Genomic DNA, 18,464 nt, shown 5'->3' with positions numbered 1-18,464 from the left:
TTTACAGGTATATTAAGAGCAAAAGGATTGTAAGGGATAAAATTGGTCCTCTTGAAGATCAGAGTGGTCAGCTATGTGCGGAACCAAAGGAAATGGGGGAGATCTTAAATAGGTTTTTTGCGTCTGTATTTACTAAAGAAACTGGCATGAAGTCTATGGAATTAAGGGAATCAAGTAGTGAGATCATGGAAACTGTACAGATTGAAAAGGAGGAGATGGTTGCTGTCTTGAGGAAAATTAAAGTGGATAAATCCCCGGGACCTGACAGGGTGTTCCCTCGGACCTTGAAGGAGACTAGTGTTGAAGTTGCAGGGGCCCTGACAGAAATATTTAAAATGTCGCTGTCTATGGGTGAGGTGCCGGAGGATTGGAGAGTGGCTCATGTTGTTCCGTTGTCTAAAAAAGGATCGAAAAGTAATCTGGGAAATTATAGGCCGGTAAGTTTAACGTCGGTAGTAGGTAAGTTATTGGAGGGAGTACTAAGAGACAGAATCTACAAGCATTTGGATAGACAGGGACTTATTAGGGAGAGTCAACATGGCTTTGTGCGTGGTAGGTCATGTTTGACCAATCTATTGGAGTTTTTCGAGGAGGTTACCAGGAAAGTGGATGAAGGGAAGGCAGTGGATATTGTCTACATGGATTTCAGTAACGCCTTTGACAAGGTCCTGCATGGGAGGTTAGTTAGGAAAATTCAGTGGCTAGGTATACATGGAGAGGTGGTAAATTGGATTAGACATTGGCTCAATGGAAGAAGCCAAAGAGTGGTAGTAGAGAATTGCTTCTCCAAGTGGAGGCCTGTAACTAGTGGTGTGCCACAGGGATCAGTGCTGGGTCCATTGTTATTTGTCATCTATATCAATGATCTGGATGATAATGTGGTAAATTGGATCAGCAAATTTGCTGATGATACAAAGATTGGAGGTGTAGTAGACAGTGAGGAAGGTTTTCAGAGTCTGCAGAGGGACTTGGACCAGCTGGAAAAATGGGCTGAAAAATGGCAGATGGAGTTTAATACAGACAAGTGTGAGGTATTGCATGTTGGAAGGACAAACCAAAGTAGAATATACAGGGTTAATGGTAAGGCACCGAGGAGTGCAGTAGAACAGAGGGATCTGGGAATACAGATACAAAATTCCCTAAAAGTGGTGTCACAGGTAGATGGGGTCATAAAGAGAGCTTTTGGTACATTGGCCTTTATTAATCAAAGTATTGAGTATAAGAGCTGGAATGTTATGATGAGGTTGTATAAGGCATTGGTGAGGCTGAATCTGGAGTATTGTGTTCAGTTTTGGTCACCAAATTACAGGAAGGATATAAATAAGGTTGAAAGAGTGCAGAGAAGGTTTGCAAGGATGTTGCCAGGACTTGAGAAACTCAGTTACAGAGAAAGGTTAAATAGGTTAGGACTTTATTCCCTGGAATGAAGAAGAATGAGGGGAGATTTGATAGAGGTATATAAAATTATGATGGGTATAGATAGAGTGAATGCAAGCAGGCTTTTTCCACTGAGGCAAGGGGAGAAAAAAACCAGAGGACATGGGTTTAGGGTGAGGGGGGAAAAGTTTAAAGGGAACATTAGGGGGGGCTTCTTCACACAGAGAGTGGTGGGAGTATGGAATGAGCTGCCAGACGAGATGGTAAATGCGGGTTCTTTTTTAACATTTAAGAATAAATTGGACAGATACATGGATGGGAGGTGTATGGAGGGATATGATCCGTGTGCAGGTCAGTGGGACTAGGCAGAAAATGGTTCGGCAACAGCCAAGAAGGGCCAAAAGGCCTGTTTCTGTGCTGTAGTTTCTATGGTTCTATGGTTAAGATGGCACAAATTATGGAGAATGATATATTGGATATGGAGGCTCATGGGGTGGTAGGTAAGGAAGAGGAACTTTACCTCTGTTTTGGCATCGCAGAGATAGAATGAGGGTGGATATCCAGGAAATGGAGGAGATATGAGAGAGAGCAGCTTCATTCTTGTAGGAGGACATCTCAGACGTACTGCAATGGAAAGCCTCATCCTGAGAACAGATATGGCGGCGACAGGGTAACTGTAATGTAATAGTATTTCTTCAAATGAAGAGTGAAACTTTAATGGATATTTGTGCCGGGACAATAAAATGTGTGTTTTGAATTAATTATGATTCTTTTAGTGATTTGCCTAACTTAGCTTGTTATTGAGGTGAAAGGGGGTGAGTTCAACAGAGATATGCTGGGAAGGTTGTTTTATTACAGTAAATAGTGAGTGCCGGGGAGGCTGATGGAGGCAGTTGTGATAAAGATGTTCCAGAGAAGAGGTCCCCAACCTTTTTAATGCCATGGGCCAACACCGTCACGCAAGGGGTCCATGGAGGCTTTTAGCCATGTGAGTGTGCAGTGAACAGAGGGATATGGATAAGTTTAGGTGGGCAGTTTAATCAGTTTGGCACAACATCATGGGTGAAAGGGCCAGGTCCTCTGCTGTACTCTTCCATATTCTATGTTCTAATGCTCTTTTGCTTTAAACATCGTTTGAGAGAAAAATTGTTTATGAGGAAGGGAATTTACACAGGGTGGACAGTAAGGTACACCCGTCAGGACTACTCCACTCCAAAAAAACAAACTCAGCCTCTCCAGTCTTGTCTCATAAATGAAACACTGAATCCCAGGCAAAATCCTGGTGAATCTCCACACTCTCTCCACTGCAATCACATTCTTCCACAGCATGGCGACCAGAACTGCACAAAGTACTCTGAAGGTGGTCCAGCCAATGTTCTATGTATCTGACATTTGTGGATGAGGGGTAATGGTCGTGGACAAGGAGTAAGTGGGGATGGAGGGAAAGAATTAATCTTACTTTGAGAGAACTCACCTAATAGAAACTCACCTGAATATAAGCGCCAACATCTGTTTGATAAATCATAAAGGAGACCAGACTTCCCACGGTCATGTAACCACTTTCAATTAGTTCTTTCCCACAGTACAGTATAATGATTTGCATAAGCAGTTGGAGGAGCTGAAAGGAGACCAGAAATGATTATAAGGATTTAAACTAAAGCAAGTTTACAAACTGTAATTCAGTGGGAGTAAGATGTTGCATTAATTAATGAAGCAGACAAGGACAAAAAGGGCAAAAAGACCCTAGTGGGAGTTACCTACAGGCCCCCAAACAGTAGCCTGGATATCGGGTGCAAGTTGAATCGAGTTAACATTGGCATGTCGCAAAGGTAATGCTACGGTTGTTGGGGGGATTTCAACATGCAGGTAGACTGGGAAAATCAGGTTGGTACTGGACCCCAAGAAAGGGAGTTTGTGGAATGCCTCCGAGATGGATTCTTAGAGCAGCTTGTACTGGAGCCTACCAGAGAGAACGCAACTCTGTATTTAGTGTTGTGTAATGAACTGGATTTGATAAGGGAACTCGAGGTAAAGGAGCCATTAGAAGGTAGTGACCATAATATGATGTTTTAATCTACAATTTGAGAGGGAGAAGGGAAAATCTGAAGTGTCAGTATTACAGTTGAACAAAGGGGACTATGGAGCCATGAAGGAGGAGCTGGCCAAAGTTGACTGGAAAGGTACCCTAGCAGGGATGACAGTGGAATAACAATGGCAGGTACTTCTGGGAAGGTGCAGGATCAGTTCATTCCAAAGAGGAAGAAAGATTCTAAGGGGAGTAAGGGGTGACTGTGGCTGAGGATTGGGAAACTTTTAAAGAGCAACAGAAGATAACTAAAAAGGCAATATGGGGAGAAAAGATGAGATATGAAGGTAAACTAGCCAAGAATATAAAGGAGGATAGTAAAAGCATCTTTAGGTATGTGAAGAGGGAAAAATTAGTTAAGACCAAAGTTGGGCCCTTGAAGACAGAAATGGGTGAATTTATTATGGGGAACAAGGAAATGGCAGACAAGTTGAACAGGTACTTTGGATCTGTCTTCACTAGGGAAGACCCAAACAATCTCCCAGATGTAATAGTGGCTGGAGGACCTAGGGTAACGGAGGAACTGAAGGAAATTTGCATCAGGCATAAAATGGTGATGGGTAAACTGATGGGACTGAAGGCTGATGGTCTGCATCCCAGGGTACTTAAGGAGGTGGCTCTAGAAATTGTGGATGCATTGATAATCATTTTCCAATGTTCTTTAGATTCAAGATCAGTTCCTGAGGATTGGAGGGTGGCTAATGTTATCCCACTTTTTAAGAAAGGAGGGAGAGTGAAAACAGGGAATTATAGACCAGTTAGTCTGACATCAGTGCTGGGGAAGATGCTGGAGTCAATTATAAAAGATGAAATAGTGGCACATCTGGATAGCAGTAACAGGATGGGTCCGAGTCAGCATGGATTTACGAAGGGGAAATCATGCTTGACTAATCTTCTGAATTTTTTGAGGATATAACTATGAAAATGGACAAGGGAGAGCCAGTGGATGTAGTGTGCCTGGACTTTCAGAAAGCCTTTGATAAGGTCTCACATAAGAGATTACTGGGCAAAATTAGAGCACATGGTATTGGGGGTAGGGTACTGACATGGATAGAAAATTGGTTGGCAGACAGGAAACAAAGAGTAGGGATTAACGGGTCCCTTTCAGAATGGCAGGCAGTGACTAGTGGGGTACCGCAAGGCTCGGTGCTGGGACCACAGCTATTTACAATATACATTAATGATTTAGATGAAGGGATTAAAAGTAACATTAGCAAATTTGCAGATGACACAAAGCTGGGTGGCAGTGTGAAATGTGAGGAGGATGTTATGAGAATGCAGGGTGACTTGGACAGGTTGGGCAGTTTAATGTGGATAAATGTGAGGTTATCCACTTTGGTGGCAAGAACAGGAAGGCAGATTACTATCTGAATGGTGTCAAGTTAGGAAAAGGGGAAGTACAACGAGATCTAGGTGTCCTTGTTCATCAGTCACTGAAAGTAAGCATGCAGGTACAGCAGGCAGTGAAGAAAGCTAATGGCATGTTGGCCTTCATAACAAGGGGAGTTGAGTATAGGAGCAAAGAGGTCCTTCTGCGGCTGTACAGGGCCCTGGTGAGACCACATCTGGAGTATTGTGTACAGTTTTGGTCTCCAAATTTGAGGAAGGACATTCTTGCTATTGAGGGAGAGCAGCGTAGGTTCACAAGGTTAATTCCCGGGATGGCGGGACTGTCATATGTTGAAAGATTGGAGTGACTGGGTTGTATACACTGGAATTTAGGATGAGAGGGGATCTGATTGAAACATATAAGATTATTAAGGGATTGGACACGCTAGAGGCAGGAAACATGTTCCCGATGTTGGGGGAGTCCAGAACCAGAGGCCACAGTTTAAGAATAAGGGGTAGGCCATTTAGAACAGAGTTGAGGAAGAACTTTTTCACCCAGAGAGTTGTGGATCTGTGGAATGCTCTGCCTCTGAAAGCAGTGGAGGCCAATTCTGTAGATGCTTTCAAGAAAGAGTTAGATAGAGCTCTTAAAGATAGCAGAGTGAAGGGATATGGGGAGAAGGCAGGAAAAGGGTACTGATTTTGGATGATCAGCCATGATCACAGTGAATGGCGGTGCTGGCTCGAAGGGCTGAATGGCCTACTCCTGCACCTATTGTCTGTTGACATGGAAGTTACAACAAGCGAATAGCACAAATATAACCAATTAAATCTCGAGCCCAGATCAAAAGCCGGCGATAGCAGCAAATCTAATTAGGTGGTCACTTCTGCAGATTACATAAAAATAAAGCCCACAAAGAAAGTAAAATGGACAACACTCTGAAATTATCACCCTTTAACAACTGCAATAGCTGCCATTCCATTAGCACCTGGCTATCTTGGAAGAATCTGCACTGATTCCCCACCAACATTCCCCCACCCCACCCATTTACAGAGTCATAAAAAGTACAGCACTGAAACAGTGCATCTAGTCCGTGTCGAACCATTTAAACTGCCTACCCCCATTGACCTGCACCAGGACCACAACCCTCCATACCATTACCATCCACGTACCTATCTAAACTTCGCTTAAACGTTAAAATCAAGCTTGTATTAAAACCACTTGTATTGACAGCTCGTTCCACACTCTCACAATCCTCTGAGTGAAGAAGTTTCTCCTCATGTTCCCCTTAAACGTCTCACCTTTCACTCTTGACCGGTGACCTCTAGTTCTAGTCCCACCCAGCCTCAGTGGAAAAAGGCCCTCATAATTTTGTGTATCACTATCAAATTTCACCTCAAACTTCTACGTTCCAAAGAATAAAGTTCTAACCTATTCAATCTTTCCTTTTAACCCCGGCAACATTCTTGTACCCTTTTAATCTTGTTTATGTCTTTCCTGAGGTAGATGACTAAAACTGCACAAAATACTCCAAATTAGGCCTCACCAACATGTTATACTACTTTAATATAAAATCCCATCTCCTGTACTCAATGTTTGATTTGCATTCTCCTGCCAGAAAACGTTTTCAGTGATCCACCATCTTCATCATGATCTACGAAATCCATTCTTACCCCTTACTAGGGATTGTTGTACAACACCTAATAACTTCAAACCCATCGCTTCTCCTAACAGAGTGGCTCCTTGCATATCAGACTCATCTCATTGCACAAGTTCACTCACCCTCCGGAACAGCAAGTAGACAATTCGGATAAAGTCCCGCTTGATCTTTAGATTTTGTGTATTTAAAAGTTTTGTATGATAACGTTTTGCTTCTTCTTCTTCGGTTGCAAAGCTTCTCACGGTTTTGATAGAAGAAATTACTTCAGCTGCCTCCTGGTCTGACTTTGCCATCGAATCCTGGACCTCCTTTGCCAGAGCCTAAGATTTCAACAGCAGGTTAGTAAAATATCCTGAGAAATGTTGTTTGCCTCACACAGTCTCCCACTGATGGAAGAATCAAGAACCAGGAAACACAGAATGAATGTAATTGTGAAAGTAACCAAATCTGGAGCACAGCCAGTGGCTGGGATCAGGAGCACCCAACCTCAGTGGAAAAAGCCTGATCGCATTTACCCTATCTATAACCCTCATAATTTTGTATACCTCTATTCCTGGTGGAGTGGTGAAGACACATTCAATTTTAGATCTCATGGATTGGTATCTGAAAGGACTGAATTTCAATGTCGTGGGGTGTGGGATTGCCTGGATTGCTCTTACAAGGAGCCAGTACAGATACAATGGTTAAATTCAGCCCAGCATTGTTTCTCAAAACACATATCTCACTGCACATTTAAGTACCTGATAATATTTGTTGTACAACTTCTGCGCTGCTCCAGTTAGAGGAGACTCAATAAATGTTAGTAAAGTGAGGTGCCAGGAGATCTTGAACATGAAGAAGTACATGCCGACAGTGTTTATGAGACTCCGAAGGAAGACGTTGACATTGAGAGCAATAGAGCGACTTATCACTGTTGTGTCCGTGGACAGACGGGATATGATTTCACCTATTGGAGCAAGAGAGAACGTGAATACTTCTGATGATGTCATTGTGGGCATGACTGACTCTGGACAGAACCTACCTGTGTGGGTGCTCTCGAAAAATCCAATTTCCTGGCAGGTCAAGGATGTGAAAAGCAGGGTCTTCATCCGTTTGTTAAGTCGGGCGATTGTGAACGTAAACAGACCTCCTCGGCATCCAGCAGAAAGAGAGCTAGAGAGAAGAAATCAACATTTTACTTCAATTATTTCACTTTATACAGCAGATTTTTGCTCTTTAACATAATGTTTTACCACCCTTTGCTCATCCTTGAAGGAACCAGATAGGGTTTTAAACAATAAAACAGTTTTGTGTTTAACTTTAATAATGTCTACTTAGTTTAAAATTCAAGATTATTTAAATTTAAATTCCACAGCCATAATGGAATTTAAATTCAGTCTCAGATTATTAGTTTATTAGTCCATTTAGAAAGAGCACTGTTGCAGAAAAGCAACATCCATCATCAAGGACCTCTACCATGCTTTCTTCTTGCTGCTGCCATCAGGAAGGACATACTGGAGCTCAAGTCCCACACAACCACCAGGTTCAAGTACAGTTATTACCATTCAACCAGCAGGGATAATGTCATTCACCCCAAATGAATTCTCTACAATTCATGATCTACATATTTATTTCTTATTTTATTTTTTTTTATTTGCATAATTTGGTGTCTTTTGCACATTGGTCATTTGTCCATCTCTGTCATGTGTGATTTTTCATTGATTCTATTGTGTTACTTTCTATTTACTGTGAATGCCTGCAGAAAATGAATCTCAGGGTAGTACACGGTGACATCTATGTACGTGGATAATAAATTTACTTTGGAAAGGACTAAAAGGGAATTTATCGGAAAAATCTACACTTTGAAAGGCCTATTCATCATAGGTAGTCAGCATGGTTTTGTTAGTGTGGGAGATCCCTTCTGACCAACTTTATTAATTCACTCTTCAAAAAAAATATATTGAAGGCAGTACAGTGATGTGGTCAGTCTGAACATCAGTAAAGCCTTTGACAAGGTCCCATTGGAAGACTTGGCCAAAAAGTTTGGGGCTCAGGGTATTCAGGGCAAGTTGACAAAGTGGATCAAAATTTGCTTTGTGACTGGAGTCAGAGGGTGATGATGGAGGTTTTCTTTTGTGATCGGAAGCCAGTGACCAGTGGTTTACCACAGAGATCCTTATGTTGTTAATACGTATTGATGATTTTAAGTACAAATGAATGACATATGATCACTATTTTTACTGGTGATACAGAAATTTATTGTGGCATTGATAATGAGGAGAAGTCTCAGGCTACAGCGTGATGTGTATCAGTCGACTAATTGAGCAGAGCAGTGGCGGATGGAATTTAATTCTGATAGCGAAGAGGCACCTTGGGAAAAATTATGACATTACAGGCATCCCACCCTGCAAAAACTCATTTCAGGGAGGTATCACCACCATTTCAGGGAGGTAGCACTCCCACACCCCCGCAACACCATATTCCCACCCCCCCCACCCCCGTCGACCTCCAAGGGTGTATGTAATACTTTGTTTAGTGATTTTGTCTAATCTGTAAACCAAGTTGGGTATATGCAGCAAATGTGACATTAAAATATGTACATATATTATATTATCATGTTTATTCTATTACAACTTTAAGCAAGTCTACAGGGAGTTTGGCCTCATCAAGTAGGACATCAATAGAGTAGCTCCTTAGCTGCCAGCCGGCTAGTTTAGATAACATTAGCTATGCTAATGAACGAATGACACCTGTTAAACTCACCTCAACATGTCTTTTACATTTTAATCCACCATGGGCAATAGAAAAGTCACTGTTGCAAACAGTGCAGCGAGCAACACTGTCATTATTTTTGAGGTCGACTGTAAAGCCCGCCCACAGAGAAAACTGATAGGTCTACTTAGCAGGGGTCCGCAATCATTTTTGCACCGCAGACCGGTTTAATATTGACAATATTCTTGCGGACTGGCCAACCAGGGGCCAGGAGGTGGGGGGGGGGGGGCGGTGTTAATCATGACCGGAATATAGTTGGTAAGTCAATAGCATCATAACATTTTAAGTAACGTTTGGATATTAAACACACAAGGCATATTTTCCCTGTATGAACATATAAAATCATTGCAACACACCAATATCGCTGAATCAGTGGGAGCCCTGGGCTTGTTTCCCTGCGACAAGACAGTCCCATCGAAGGGTGATGGGAGACAGCGATACCCGAAGGGGGTTCCTTATGTCCAGTCTATTCCGCAATTTAGTTTTCATTGCATTCATTGCAGAAAACTCCGCTTCGCAGCAATATGATGTTGGAAATGGAAGCAACGTTTTCAGTGCTTTCGTGGCTATCTCAGGATATTCAGCCTTGACTTTGATCCAGAATGCCGGCAGAGATGTTATATCAAACATACTTTTCAGCCCGCCGTCATTTACAAGCTCGAGGAGTTGATCTTCTTCCCGCGCTGACATGGATGACGCCCGCGTAATGATCTTGCGTGCGTTCAAGTTCAACAGTGCGTGACAGGGAATGAGGAAAGGTGCAAATGACTCATATCGTTTCATATCACCAAATCATATTGTTCCCTCGCGGCCCGGTGGTTGGGGACCACTCTTAGCACGAAGAGAGACTAATCAGGATGCTCGCTCTCCCTCTCAAAAAAAATCTATTTCCGGGATATTGTATATAATTTCCGGGCATCAGGGAGCCACTATCGATATGCGGGAGACTCTCAGATCTTCCGGGAGAGGTGGAATGTCTGACATTACACAATGAATGGTAGGATCTGGGAAAAACGGAAGAATTTTCTCACCTAAAGGGTGGTTAGTAGCATCCAGACAAGCACTTCAATTGCCAAGGCAGACTGCAAGTGGGCCAAGTGGTAGCAAATGGAATACATGGTTGGATGCACAGGGTGGGCCAAAGTTCTGTGCTACATTTCACACAATGAGGTCGGTGAGGGTTATGCTAAAGGTCATGCTCTAATTGACAGAGGCAGTTAAATGAGTCAATTAGCGATTGAACAGGGTAACCCGTAACTGCACTGAGAAACATCATTTTTGAATTATATACAAACTATGTTATTAACCATACTGTAATGTTGACTTAGGATACCAATAATATCACTGCGTAAGGCAGCTAGATTAGACAAGCAGAATCTCAAGAGGCCACCCACTTTAATTCTACTTCCGATTCTGATATGTCCATTCATGGCCCCCCTCCACTGCCAGACATTTAGGTTGGAGGAACAACAACTTATATTCCATCTGGGTAGCCTCCAACCTGATGGCATGAACATCAATTTCTCAAACTTCCGGTAATGCCCCCCTCCACCATTTCCCATCCCCTTTTCCCCCTCTCCTTGCCCACCCATCACCTCCCTCTGGTGCTCCTCCCCCCACCCACTTTTTTCTTTCTTCCATGGCCTTCTGTCTATTTCACCAACTTCCCAACTCTTTACTTCATCCCTCCCCTCCAGGTTTCACCTATCGCCTGGTGTTTCTCTCCCCCCACCTTTTAAATCTCCTCCTGATCTTTTCTTTCTCCAGTCTTGCCAAAGGGTTTTGGCCTGAAACGTTGACAGTACTTTTTTTTTCCATAGACGCTGCCTGGCCTGCTGGGTTCCTCCAGCATTTTGTGTGTGTTGCTTGGATTTCCAGCATCTGCAGATTTTCTCTTGTTTGTTAGATTATTTCACTTGGTGTTCAGACACTTACCTCACGACCGAGGCTAAACACATCAATAAGATGGCGTTGTGAAACGCTGACGTCTTGTACTTATTGCTCAGGATATCGATAACTCTTCCTGTGTAATATGGGATAAATGTCTGGCCTGGAAAATGAACGTAAACAGGTGATTAAACAAAAACAATTTTAACTATATGAATGCGACACGACAGATTTTGAGATGACAAACCGAGGAGACAAACAATGGTGTCTTCAAGTCACAGAATCATACAGCACAGAAACAGGCCCTTCAGCCCAACTGACCAATACTGACAACAAGCACATCCAAACTAGTCCCACTTTCCACATTTAGCCCTTATCCCTCTGTTTTCCAATGCATGCAGCTGTCCAAGTGTCTTTCAAATGTTGTTTGTGTACCTGCCTCAGCTACTTCCTCTGACAGCTCATTCCACATACCCACATGGGTTAAGAGATTGCCTCTCAGCTCATTTTGACATCTTTGCCCTCTAGTTTTTGATTCCCTTTCCATAAGGAACAAAGTCTGAGTGCATTGACTGGACCTCAGCCACTCCTGATTTTATACACCTCTATAGGGTCATAGGCTTTGACTTTCAGGGTGTGTACTAGGCTTTCCCTCGGCTATAGCCTGCCCCAAAATTGTGATAGCTGCACCAGATTAGATTTTAAAACCCAACTAAATCCTTTTCCACAATTTTGGAAATTAGCTATTGTATCACTTAATTTCCTCTGCCTTCCATCCATCTTTCTTTTTGATTGATTTACTCATTGCATCTTAAAACCAGATGTTTACAATTATGATGAAAGATCATCACCTCTGTTCCTCTCCCCATAGGTGCCATCTGAACTTGAGTGCTGGTGAAACAGGACCTGACCTCGCACAACAGAACCCCTCCCTGCAAAGTTGCTTAGAAACAGGATTGTAATTAATTCAGCCTGATAGTTACCACTGTTAAGGAAGGAATCCCACACACTAGTTATCTGGAGCCAAAGTAATTTTGAAAGTTTTGAAAGTGAAACTCATTGAAGCCATTCACTGCATTTATAATATTTCTAAATCAAACTGTCAGGTTTTGTATATCGTTAAACTTTTGAACATCAAAGCTGTGGTGTTTACATTGATTACTCACTAAATACTGCAATTGTCAGGAAACAGAAAGCTCCCAAGAGGTAGAAGACGTCAGGCTTGGAATAAGAGAGGAGTTTGCGAATTGTGGCTTTGGATTTCTGTTTCTCAGCAGCGTCTTGAACTTTTTCACTGGCTGGACTAACAGGCAGAAAGGTTGTCCAGAAACCCATTGAGAGGGCGGAAGCCACATGAGTCAGGAGCAGGAAAACCCAGTTGTACATGTGGTTGCGATGACCCCTCTCCAACAGCTCCTGGACTGTCCCCAGCACAGGCAGCAGGAGACACAAAGTCCCGAGGTATGGAACTAGCTCCCTCCTCTCATGCCCCTTAAACAGGTTCCCCAGGGACAGCCCAGTCAGTGCGGAGACGCGGATGAGACAGAGCCAGTTGTGTAGAAGACTGAGAAAGGGCAGCGACTGCAGGACGACGAGCAGACCGATATCAGCGGCTGCAAGGATCAGCAGAGGCTGGCAAATTAACCTCATGTTGGCCATCAGCGCTGATAATTGTTAACAGTCTCGGCAGAGCCAGGTCCCTATCAGCCACTCACTGCAGCGAGTCCTGGAATGACAGAAACATCCATACTCACTAACGCGACGGGTAACCGCGACAGAACCACACAAATACCCCAGTCCCACCGCCCTACAACCCCGCCCCCCAGGACTCCCCACCCCAAGGTCTGCCCTTCACCTCCTCCCGCGTTTACATCCCGGCCACCGATCGCCAAAACACGCCTCCGGCCCCGTGCACCCTCTTTAATAAACTGCGGCCAGTCCCCACCGACCGTCAGGAACGAACCTACCATGGAAATGACAGCAAGACCCCGCTCTCTGCTGCCACACTCGAGTTTCACTTTCACACCGACCGGCAGTGGGGGCGGGACGACGAAGATAGGGCGGGACTATGCAAACGGCGGGAGGGCCATGGTGACAGTCTAAGACCAAGGAGGAGAGTACTGTATTTAGGGAAATGGAGGAAGAGGGTCAGTAGGACGAGATGAAGAGGAAGAGGAGAAAGTTTGATGGGGAGGAGAACGGCGGGGGGAGGAAAGGATGTTTTCGATCTCCTCATACAGAATTTTTTTTTACCAAAATAAACGTAATTCATAATAAAAATGTATCTTTACAAGAATAAAATGAACAATACCTTTTCATTTTCACATTCATAGACAATTCGTTTAGTAGTGTTCAATAACATCTCTTAAAACCAGTAGCACTCTATGTGGCCTCTCAGGGCAGTATACACCTGTACTACAATAACTGAGGAGCTTTCTCACCCAACCTGACCCCTCTGTCTCCATGAGCAGAAGAACTGAGGTCCTTTTTTGCCCAAAACTTACATATATTTTCATTTACATAAATATCGCACAAACCATTGGGCATTACAGAAAAAAAACAGCTAGCTCGATTTGAAAAGAGAGCTTTCCTGAAGATTTAGCTGAATTTGTTCACTTAGTCATGGCCTTTGCGTCTCCTGTCCAGTTTTGGTAGTTCAATTAGTTTACGATGTGCTGGGAAAACTTCCCACGGGATATTGACATATAATTTTTGGAATTCCCTGCTAAGTTCAGTGAGCTCAGCGACCACACGTTTTACCTCATCGTCATTAACGTACCTCCACATAACTAGACAGTGGAAAGAAAGTCTTTGAGAAAAGGATGGCCTTCAAATCCATAGTATGTGAGTATTCTTCTTAGATCTGGGTGGTTAGCCAAGAAATCACCATACATAGCCCAAATCTCTCTCTCATACCAGTTTGCAGCTTGAAACAAAGGTATGAAGGAATCCAGGTGAGTCAATTCTTCAGTGTAACAAGAGTTAAACCACAGATAAAGTAGGATGTATATGATCACAAATTATGATCAGCAAGTAACTTAAATTGGCCATTGGTATGATCTCGCAGGAATGTTGGCCAGGTATTGTGCCATCTGGATGGGTAAGAAGCTCCATTTCGTTGAAACAGGTCACCTGCATTTGTTGGATATATTTGGGAAGAATTTCAATGACACATTCACAAAGTTGGGATAGCTGGTTGTGCTGAAGTTCATTCCTTGGTTGGATTGGAGGGCGAGTCTCAGGGGTGGATCCCTCAAACATGGCCTGTGATACTGAAACATTTCAGCCAGAGGCTAAGATACAAATTCTCTGTGCAATCCAGCGCAGGCCCAACTCACAAGCCTGGTGATACCCCATCAAGCCCTCGCAGTGGCTGCACAGAGCATCAGTGTGTCCCCCAGCACGTACTCCTGCAGCCTGGAAAGTGCACTCCACTATGGTCAGACCAACAACATTCAGACAGCCAAAGGGTGACTTTCACTGAGTTGATGATCTTCCAGCAGCTCTTGATGTCCATCTCGGTGTGTCTCCATGGGAACTGTGTAGCGATCAGAAAGTCTCTCGCATGCAGCTGCTTGGGATGAACCGTGACACAGAATTTACGGATTTGTGGCCAAGTTTGCAGATGATATGAAGATAGGTGGAGGGGCAGGTAGTGGTGAGGAAGCAGGAAGTCTGCAAAAGGGCTTGGACAGATTAGGAGGATGGGCAAAGAAGTAGCAGATGGAATATAGAGAAGGGAAGTGTACGGTCATGCACTTAGGTAGAAGGAATAAAGGCACGGGCTATTTTTTAAGCAAGGAGAAAATTCAAAAACCAGAGGTGCAAGTGGGCTTGGGAGTTCTCGTGCAGGATTCCCTAAAAGTAATCTTTCAGGTTGAGTCAATGCTAAGGAAGAGAAATGCAATGTTAGCATTCATTTCGAGAGGACTAGAATATAAAAGCAAGGATGTAATGCTGAGGCTTTTTAAGATGTTAGTCAGATTGTACCTGAAGTATTGCAAGCAATTTTAGGCTCCTTAACTAAAAGATGTGCTGGCATTGGAAAGGGCCCAGTAGACCCTTTAGGGTTAGGGTTAGGGTTATGGAATGAAATTGGGAATGAAATAGTTAATGTATGAGGAGTTTTTATTGGCTCTGGGCTTGCACATGCTGGAGTTTAGGAGAATGAGGGGGAAACTCATTGAAACCTGTCAAATATTGAAAGGCCTAGATAGGGTGGATGTGGATAAGATGTTTCTTATAGGGTGAGGAGTCCAGGAGCGGAGGGAACAGCCTCAGAACAGAGGGACATGCATTTAGAACAGAGATGAGGATGAATTTGTTTAGCCAGCGGATGGTGAACCTGTGGGAATTCATTGACATGGAAGGCCAAGTCATTGGGTTTATTTAAAGCAGAGGTTGGTATGTTCTTGATTTAGTCAAAGGTTGCTGAGAGAAAGGCACCACAGCGGTGTAACAGTCACCATGACGCTATCACAGCTCGGGTGTCAGAGTTCAGAGTTCAATTCTGACATCACCTGTAAAGCCTCTCTCCATGGAATGTGTGGGTTTCCTCTGGGTCCTCCAGTTTCCTCCCACAGTCTAAAGGCCCACCGTTTACTAGGTTAAATGGTCATTGTAAATTATCCCATGATTAGGCTAGAGTTAAGATTGGGGGTTGCTGGCGGTGTGGCTAGAGGGGTTAAAAAGGCGTATTCTGTGCTGTATCTCTAAATAAAATAAAGGCAGGAGAATGAGGTTGAGAGGGATAATAGATCAGCCATGATGTAATGGAGGAGCAGACTGAATGGGCCGAATGACCCAATTGTGCACCTATGTCTTATAGTCTTACCAACAGAATCACATTCAGAATCAGATGTCATATCACTGGCATATATTATGAAATTTGTTGTTTTGCAGCAGTAGAAATGGCTAACATGAGAGGGCACAGTTTTAAGGTGCTTGGAAGTAGGTACAGAGGAGATGTCAGGGGTAAGTTTTTTACGCGGAGAGTTTTTTACGCAAGGAATTGGCTGCTGGCGACGGTGGTGGAGGCGGATGCGATAGGGTCTTTTAAGAGACTCCTGGATAGGTACATGGAGCTTAGAAAAATAGAGGACTATGGGTAACCCGAGGTCATTTCTAAAGTAAGTACATGTTCGGCACAGCATTGTGGGCTGAAGGGCCTGTATCGTGCTGTAGGTTTTCGATGTTCTATGTTCTAGTACTTTGCAATGTAAATAGGGATATATGGGGCGTCCAGGGAGGGGCAGCACCTCTGGTGAAGGGGCTTGTCATGTTCGTTCTGGAGCAGCTCACTCACCTTTGGTCTCAACTGGACATTCAACTCTCACCTGTGGCTCCAGGTAGCTGTTAGCATGCGACAGCGGCCACACTCCAGTACACCGTTTCGATAGGTGAGGGTAGCTGGCAGTCTCACACCCCAGTGAGACAGGGACATGCCTGTCCTTGCATGCAAAGTCAGTTCTGGTGGACTGGGCAGATGAGATCTACAGTGAGATCCAATGACAGGAAAGTGGTTCTGTAATGCTCTGTGGAGAGCGAACGGCACGACAAGGCACAGAAAAGTCCTTGGTTGCAGAGTCTCCTGGTTCATCCACGGCTTTTGATTCAGGTATGTTTAGTATGTTCTCAAAGGCACACACTCATCTACATGGGTTTGATGAAGTTGGTGACAACTGTGGAATACTCATGCAGACTCAAAGATGAATCTCTGAATGTTGTCCAGTCCGCCAACTCAAGCGGTCCATAAGACCATAAGATGTTAGAGCAGAATTAAGTCATTTGGCCTCTCAAGTCTGCTCCGCCATTCAATTATGGCTGATCCTTTTTCTTCTCCTCCTCAACCCCAGTTCCTGGACTTCTCCCTGTAACCTTTGATACCATGTCCAATCGCGAACTGATTAAGTGCTTCTCCGTCTCCCTTGAACAATGCACTGGAAAGTATCAGGGAACAGGAGATGATGGGTGAATGTGGAAGGATGAGCAGATCAGGAAGTCACGGAGAGATGAAGATATGGCTGGTGGTGGTGTTCTGTTCCAGCTGACGGAAATGGTAGATGATGAAGTGCTGGATCCAGAGAGTAGGGTACTGTTGCTGGAAAGGTGAGGACCAAGGGAACTCTATTGCTGTTCTCCCTAGAAAGAAGGAAAAGCAGGGGATGTGAAGCTGAGAGAGGAATCCAGGAAATTGGGGAAATACATGTGAGGGGCTCCATCAACCGAGGTGCAGGAAGTAGCCTCCCTTCTGGAAGAAGGACGTTTCAGAAACTCTGGAGCTGAAGGCCTCATCTCAGTAACAGGTGCAACAGAGATGGAGAAACTGAGAGCAATGGGTGCATCCTTACAGGAGTCAGAGTGGGAGGAGGTGTAGATGAGGTAGCTGTGGGTGTCAGTTACTGAAAATTTCAGTGGTCCATTGGTCTCCTGAGGTGGAGACAGAGATATCCAGAAAGGGAAGAGATGTGTGGGAATTTCAGAACAGCATGGCAGTTAGTAGCAAAAGTGATGGCGCTGTTGAATTCTACATGGGTGCAGGAAGCAGTACCAATACAGTTGCTAGTGTAACAGATAAAGAGTTGAGGGTGGTGGTGGTTTCTGGAAAAGGCTTGGAGCAAGGCCTGTTCCTCATAGCCATCAACAAGAGACCGGCAGAGCTGGGACCCAAGTGAGTGCCTGTGGCTACACCTTTGATCCGTAGGAAGCAGGAGGAATCAAAACAGAATCTTCCCATTATACCCTCCCCATCTGGTTCAACCTATCACCTCCTCGCTTTCGTCCCACCCACTTTGGGCTGCTATATACAGGTAACCTTTCCCCTTCCTTTTCAGTCCTGATGCAGAATCTCGACCCAAAACTCATATCTTTTGCCTCCACCGCGCCCCCCCCCCCCATGTACTGATTGACCTGCTGAGTTCCAGTGTTTGTTTTTGTTCTAAAGTGGATCCGAGTAGATGAGTGATGACTACTAATCCCTAGTCTGGGTCTGCAGAACAAATAGAAATCCATTGCTTTTCCAATAGGATGAAGTGGGTTTAGAGTCGTAGAGATGGTCATAAGGTCATACGGCACAGAATCAGGGCTCTTGGCCCAATTGGTCCCTGCCAACCAAGGTGCCCATCTAAGCTAGTCCTGTTTGCATATGTTTGGTTCATAACCCTCTAAACCATTCCTTTCACATATCTGTTTTTTGTTTTTTTTAAATTGATATTGACCCTACCTCAACATCGTCTGGCAGTTCATTCCACATACATACCATCCTTTGGGTAAAAAAAATCACCCCTCACTTTGCTATTAAATCTCTCGCCTCTCACCTTAAACCTATGCCCTCTAATTCTTGATTCCCTGACACTGTTAAAAGGACAGAGTAC

General features: G+C 44.0%; 1 protein-coding gene and 1 pseudogene across 1 annotated transcript in view; both read right to left on the bottom strand.

Moving 5' to 3' along the window:
* The window catches only part of tap2a (transporter associated with antigen processing, subunit type a), a 57,007-nt gene extending 43,888 nt beyond the window's left edge, over nucleotides 1-13,119 (bottom strand). The window contains exons 1-7 of the mRNA XM_072258921.1: nucleotides 13,059-13,119; nucleotides 12,258-12,817; nucleotides 11,140-11,254; nucleotides 7,475-7,605; nucleotides 7,194-7,399; nucleotides 6,576-6,773; nucleotides 2,867-2,995 (exon numbers count right to left, since the gene is read on the bottom strand). Coding sequence (XP_072115022.1) covers nucleotides 2,867-2,995; nucleotides 6,576-6,773; nucleotides 7,194-7,399; nucleotides 7,475-7,605; nucleotides 11,140-11,254; nucleotides 12,258-12,750 — 1,272 coding nt within the window. The 5' untranslated portion in view covers nucleotides 12,751-12,817; nucleotides 13,059-13,119. The remainder of the gene's footprint in view (nucleotides 1-2,866; nucleotides 2,996-6,575; nucleotides 6,774-7,193; nucleotides 7,400-7,474; nucleotides 7,606-11,139; nucleotides 11,255-12,257; nucleotides 12,818-13,058) is intronic.
* A 584-nt stretch (nucleotides 13,120-13,703) lies between these two features.
* LOC140198413 (NADH dehydrogenase [ubiquinone] iron-sulfur protein 3, mitochondrial pseudogene) lies at nucleotides 13,704-18,321 on the bottom strand (annotated as a pseudogene).
* Nucleotides 18,322-18,464: the final 143 nt, after the last annotated feature.

Source organism: Mobula birostris, chromosome 5 (assembly GCF_030028105.1).
Source record: "Mobula birostris isolate sMobBir1 chromosome 5, sMobBir1.hap1, whole genome shotgun sequence".
In the NCBI taxonomy this organism is placed as follows: Eukaryota; Metazoa; Chordata; class Chondrichthyes; order Myliobatiformes; family Myliobatidae; genus Mobula; species Mobula birostris.
Note: the sequence above shows the minus strand (reverse complement) of the source record. Positions and strands in the feature narration are given on the sequence as shown.